The sequence below is a fragment of the Adiantum capillus-veneris genome, chromosome 13 (genome assembly GCF_014529385.1).
Source record: "Adiantum capillus-veneris isolate H3 chromosome 13, ASM1452938v2, whole genome shotgun sequence".
Classification (NCBI taxonomy): Eukaryota; Viridiplantae; Streptophyta; class Polypodiopsida; order Polypodiales; family Pteridaceae; genus Adiantum; species Adiantum capillus-veneris.
Genome location: NC_140943.1, coordinates 58702107 through 58707781, shown reverse-complemented (window position 1 = coordinate 58707781; position 5675 = coordinate 58702107). Strand labels below are relative to the sequence as shown.

General features: G+C 44.2%; 1 protein-coding gene across 1 annotated transcript; it reads left to right on the top strand.

Moving 5' to 3' along the window:
- The first annotated feature begins 1150 nt into the window (after positions 1-1150).
- LOC147444075 (transcription factor bHLH130-like) lies at positions 1151-5107 on the top strand. The gene is made up of 5 exons (XM_086526814.1): positions 1151-2523; positions 2949-3116; positions 3961-4026; positions 4110-4178; positions 4813-5107. Exons 1-5 carry the CDS (start codon positions 1426-1428, stop codon positions 4888-4890), a joined length of 1479 nt encoding a protein of 492 aa, XP_086382940.1. The 5' UTR covers positions 1151-1425; the 3' UTR covers positions 4891-5107.
- Positions 5108-5675: the final 568 nt, after the last annotated feature.

The following is a 5675-nucleotide window of genomic DNA, read 5'->3' as shown; positions in this document are numbered from 1 at the left end:
GAGCGCTCCCCCATAGGCCCTCCACTTTGGGGGCCTTTTCCTAAGTGGAGGGCCCTCTTGAGCGAGTGCCTCATAGAGCCACAAGTCAGCAAGTCCTTGCTCAGTTGGTAGGTGTTTCGTGAAGTGATGCCTCGCTCAATGCATAGAACACACAGTCTTGTGTTTCAAGATGGTCAAATGGATCGATGAGGTCTCTTGGGATTGTTCGGTTGACGTTAACATTTGTCTTCTTCTTCTTCCTCCTCTCTCTCTCTCTCTCTCTCTCTCTCTCTCTCTCTCTCTCTCTCCCCCCCCCCCCCCCCCCCCCCCCCCCCCCCCCCACAATCAATGCCAGGGTTCCTTTTTGACAGGTATTTTATCCGTTTTTGACAAGTGAAAATGTGAGACCCTTTAAAATATAACACTAAAATGCCAAAAAATCATTAAATCATGCAAATTTGAAGAGCAACGGTGCTCATAAAAAATCAACTCTCTCTCTTAGGGTGCGCACATGTGGATGTTTTCAAGGTCTAGTCAGTAAAGATTTTGCAGGACCGCACAAACGTTGGCAAACAACTCCTATTGCCGATGATCGAGACGTCAGTGGGAGTCCCTAGCCGTTTGCCAAGGTTCAACAACTAGTGAGCTACTCACAGCAGACCAGCTTTAGCTTGTAGTAATTAATGCTTGATTACTTTCGGTTGTACAACGCACCTTTTCTTGAGGTTGCAAGCATTCGCACTTTTGGCCGTTTACCATCTACAAGACAAATTGACCCATCATCGTTGTCGTTTTGGCAGTCAAAGCTGCGTGATCAGTAGTTCATTGGTCACGTAGAACAGCCCGCATTGGTGCATGTGCGCGGGCTCTCTCTCTCTCTCTCTCTCTCTCTCTCTCTCTCAGTGGCGCTCTTGCAAACCTTTCCGAAAGACCGAGGCGCCGCACGACACATGTGGGCAGTGGTGTTGGTGTATGGGCAAGAATACCAAATGAAATCGAGATTAATGTTTTTTGAGACCAGAAAATATCGGATTGCATAATTGAGGGCTGGCCCCAGCAAGCATGTACCTTACCGGACAATTAAATACTTAAAATAAATCTGGCAAGGATCAGCTGAATTTCCTGTAATTGGACAATCCAATTTCTGAGGAAATTGAATAGGATTCTTCCCCCATGTCGCGCGAGGCCAAATTTGGTAACTTTCCTAGCAGACTCCACCACCCCCAATTTGGGGCGCATACCGCCGCATATAGAGGGCGCCGCCAGATTAGCCCACTTCCGATTCGCGAGTCGCTTCCTCGTGCGAGCGCCTGAAGCCCCATTTTCCCTTCCATTCTGCTAAAACCAGCTGAAAGGAAATTGTTCATCGCTTCCCTTACTACCTGCTCGAGGTTCACTCATGTCTTTCATTGTAATCGGCGCTGCTTGCTAACTGTCTGAGCTTCCATGGCTCCTCGGAGCTCTCCTGACGCCTCTCAACCTCGATTCGGTAGTGGGTTCTGCAGCACCTCCATGGCTCCCACCCCTCCAGCATCTGGGTTCTTTTTCGACACCCGCCCCCATCTCCAACGGCTTCTCCAAAGCTCCGCCTCTCCCAATGAGGACCCTTCCTTTCAAATCCAGCCGCAGCAGATTGGACAATTCTACTTGCAGCAGCGGCCAGAACACTCGGCTGTAGAGTCTCACAGAGCAAGCAACAACGCAGAGGTGGCCATGGTGGCAGACCTTTCCCGGGATCCTACCCAACTGGGGCAAGCTCTTCAATCCTACGTACAAGGGAGTGCGGGCAGTGGGGCCTCGATTTTGCCTAGCCTCATGCGGTATCACTCTGCACCAAGCTCCATGCTTGCTAGTCTTACTGGCATGGGAAATACCATCATGAATCCCAACTCAGAGCTTGGCCAGTTTCTTTCAAGTAGTGTTGTAGCAGATGTTAAAGGTGGATTGAAGCCAATGGATGCTTCCCATGACCGCAGTCACAATCACATTGAGAACCGGGGTATAGCAGCTGCTTCTGTCGATCGACTAGTGAGCCACAGTAATGGGTTTGTGCCGCCGCATGCCCCTTACCAACGAGGAGAGCTTATGTCTCAAATGAGTATGGATGCAGATGATGTACCGCTCATTCGTTCGCCTGCTGATGGGCTGCCTGATGTGAGCAAAGCTGCACTTCACTCCCCATCTAGCTACAGCCAGAAGAGTGCGTATATGCATAATACCGCTTATGTAGAGAATGGCAATGGGATAGCACATGGAATGCCTACAGGGAAAGATGGTCTGTTGCGGCATAGTAGCTCGCCGGCAGGTTTTCTATCCCAGGTAAATGATGAACATGAACGGCACGGGCTGCCATCCTCATCGGGGAACTCCTCAGAGGAGGGTAGCTATGAGGGACAGGGTGGCCGAGGCTTTCTGAGTGGCTATGCGTGGGACGATACTGGCATTATGACCATTGGGCCCTCGGATGGATCATCGGGGGCTAGGAAAAGGATCAGAGATCTGGCAGAGAAGGGTTATTCAGGGCCTACAATCTTGGACTCTCAGGCAAGTGATCTTCACCCTCTTTACTTTCCTGCCCTCCGGTTACTTTTTAGCATGGATTGTGCAACCTATTCTTGTTTTTACCATCATTTTGGGCTTGGTTCGGTCACCTGTAACATGTGGGCTCATCAAAAGGATAATTTCAATTCCAAAATTTGTCGCCTTTTTATCTACAGAGGGGTATCGCATAAGGAGCTTCAGAAAAATATTTACAAATTGAGTAGGAGAAGGGTGTGCTATATAATTCACAAACAATTGATCGGGAAGGGATTCTAATAATACCCCTTGAAATGCCCTGACATTTTGGGAACTGTGAATGTGAGGAAGTTGTCATCGTTAAAACTTCAAGAATGTGCCTTTGCTTAGGGAGGGTGATGCTCATTTCCTTTGCAAACTTATCACTGATGATGTTTTATTGCTTGGAACAGAAAGTAGATGCCCTTGATCGTAGTGTTCTTGGTAACTATTTCGGACTTCAAACTACCAGCAGCCCAGAGAGCACTTACTTTGCAGATAAGTTTTCACCAGATTCAATACCATGCCGCGCCAGAGCAAAGCGTGGCTGTGCTACTCATCCTCGGAGTATTGCTGAGAGGGTGAGTTCTTTTTTCGGTTATTCTCTGATCAATTAGATTAAGATAGCCATGGTGGGTGAAGCTTGTGAGGTGCCATGTCTAGTGAGAGATTGTTATAGAGAGATGGGAGACCGGAGAGGGAGATTATCCAAGAGCTCTAAGATAGAAAAAAATACATGCACTATATCTATATATCCATGAATTAAGGATTTTCGCATCTGTATATATAGTATTATACCATGTTTACGGCTTTCCAAGTGGTGTAGGCTGCAGAGAGTAATTATCCAAGAGCTGTAACATAACAAAGAAAACACACTGTGTCCATATGTTCATGGAAGACTTATACATATATATGGGCCAATACATAAGGAGAAGCCTTTTTGGCCTTTGCATCATAAGGGATTTCTTATTTATATTTGACAAGCTCGACACAAGCGCCAAAGGTGATTTCAATGTGTGTTTGAAGCATATGATATGCACTTTATGCTTTAGAGGAGCTTGCAGACAAAACAAGTTGGACTTACCCAGCACAATCTTGCGTACAGTTGATGTTTTATGCATGGCATTGCATCGTTGGAGATGCCTTTTTGTCCTTTGCATCATATGGGGTTTCTTATTTATATTTGACAAGTCCACAAACACCCAAGGTGATTTCAATACATATGTTTGAAGCATGTGATATGCACTTTGAGCTTTAGAGGAGCTTCACACAGACAAAACAAGTCGGGCTTACCCAAATTGTATACATTTGATGCTCCTTAGTATGGTATTGCCTATCATCTCACATTTGTGATAACTTTTGTGCCTGTCGTTTGTTTGTTGCAATTATCACCCTTTCTTAATCTCGATTCTTTCATATTTTCAGAATCGAAGGACCAAGATCAGCGAGCGAATGAAAAAACTGCAGGAGCTTATGCCCAACATAGATAAGGTTAGTATGTCTTGGTCATTGCCTTTCTTAGGGGAAAATAGGATTTATAAGCAAAGATGGTCACCGTCTTGGTGGCTTTGCAGCAAGCCAATACTGCAGAAATGCTTGATGAGGCAGTGGAGTACGTGAAGTATCTTCAACGCCAAGTTCAGGTGCGGTTAAGCAGATACTATGTTCTTCCTGCTATGTGTTTCTATGTCTGGATGCTTGTTTGTATGGTGCGTCCTTTCCTGAGATGTCTAATTGACACCTCAAAAAACCATCAGGATGGGAAATGGAAACATACATTGTATACCAACTTGTTTGACAGAAGGGTGATTAACTTCCGCAAGCACATATCACATATACATGTTTCACATAGTTTGTGCACGTTTTCAGTGTTCTTTAGAAAGCCCTAGTGAAGAAGGGAGACAGACGTATTTTGAGTATTTTCATATTGTTTGGCAAATTGGGCTTACCTCTGCATGTGAAGCATTGAAATCTTCTTTGATTTTCAGTTTGCATACATTTGAATATTTTCATTTTATTGGTGCAAACTGGGCCTACCTTTGCATGTGAAGCATCGAAATCTTCTTTGTTTGTTAATTTGTATATGGACTTCTTCATGTAAGAGTCTCATCTGACTTCCTATCCACTTTTTTCAAAGACTTATTCAATTTTATTTTGTTATAGAATGGCAAAGTGATCACCCCTTTTATCTTTTTAATATGATCTAAATATTAGACATCTTGTGGTGATTGCGATTTGGCTCTGCGTGGTTGTCTTAACGGCATGTTTATGGAACAGGAATTGAGAGAAAATAGATCAAAGTGCAATTGCGCATGTAGCAAACAAAAGGAATCCAACTCGCCACCGTCAAGATAGTCTCCCACAATACCAAAAAATAGTTTGTGCATATTAATTTCAGCTTTGTTTTTTTGGTACTTGCTGTTCAAAGCATTTGTTACCATAGGATCAAAACTACGAAGTTTGTAAATTTGCAGATCACACTATGAAAAGAGGGTGTAAATTTGCAGAGGCTGTATTTTGATGGCTTTAAGCCATAATGCTTTGAATTTAATTGTCAACATTTTTGTGTAAACACTGAAGATGACGATGCCCACCCTTGGTTGAACTGGAGTTGCAATCATGTGCTTTTGTATCTAAAGTCTTTATGGTTGTAAGGATTATCTCCATTCAATCCATTCACCCTTTAGGAGTATGCATGTAGGTTTTCTTTTGGATTTAAAAGGTGAAGGTGCTGTTGGCCAATGCAAAGATGAGGTCACTTGCATTTATTCGGTTCTACTGCCAATTCTACATTGCTTGGTCTACCTGAGTCATATGGTACGGATTATAGTAACTTATGGGAGAAATACTTACCATTGATGAGTTCACTTTCAATAGCACCACTCATTCCTCATTCAAGGCTGCCCTCCCTATATTGCATCTCCCGATGCTCTACCGATCACAGACATATCTGACATATGAAGCAATGAAAATCGATTAGCAGGTTGTGCCCATGTTGGTGGTACCAGCCTAAGGATGATGGTTGGGCGTCATTCTCCCTTCTCAACCAATGTGTTTCATGAATCAGACGCCTCTGAACAAAGTTGATTTTGAAAGATCACGCAGGCATATGCTAAAACTTACAAGTCTCCAAGATAGAT

Excerpts from the sequence above, each read along its gene's own strand:
- LOC147444075 (XM_086526814.1), top strand. The coding sequence starts at position 1,426 with ATGGCTCCTCGGAGCTCTCCTGACGCCTCTCAACCTCGATTCGGTAGT. Across the intron at positions 4,027-4,109 it reads TTATGCCCAACATAGATAAG|CAAGCCAATACTGCAGAAAT; the intron begins GTTAGTATGTCT and ends GTGGCTTTGCAG. Across the intron at positions 4,179-4,812 it reads ATCTTCAACGCCAAGTTCAG|GAATTGAGAGAAAATAGATC; the intron begins GTGCGGTTAAGC and ends TTTATGGAACAG.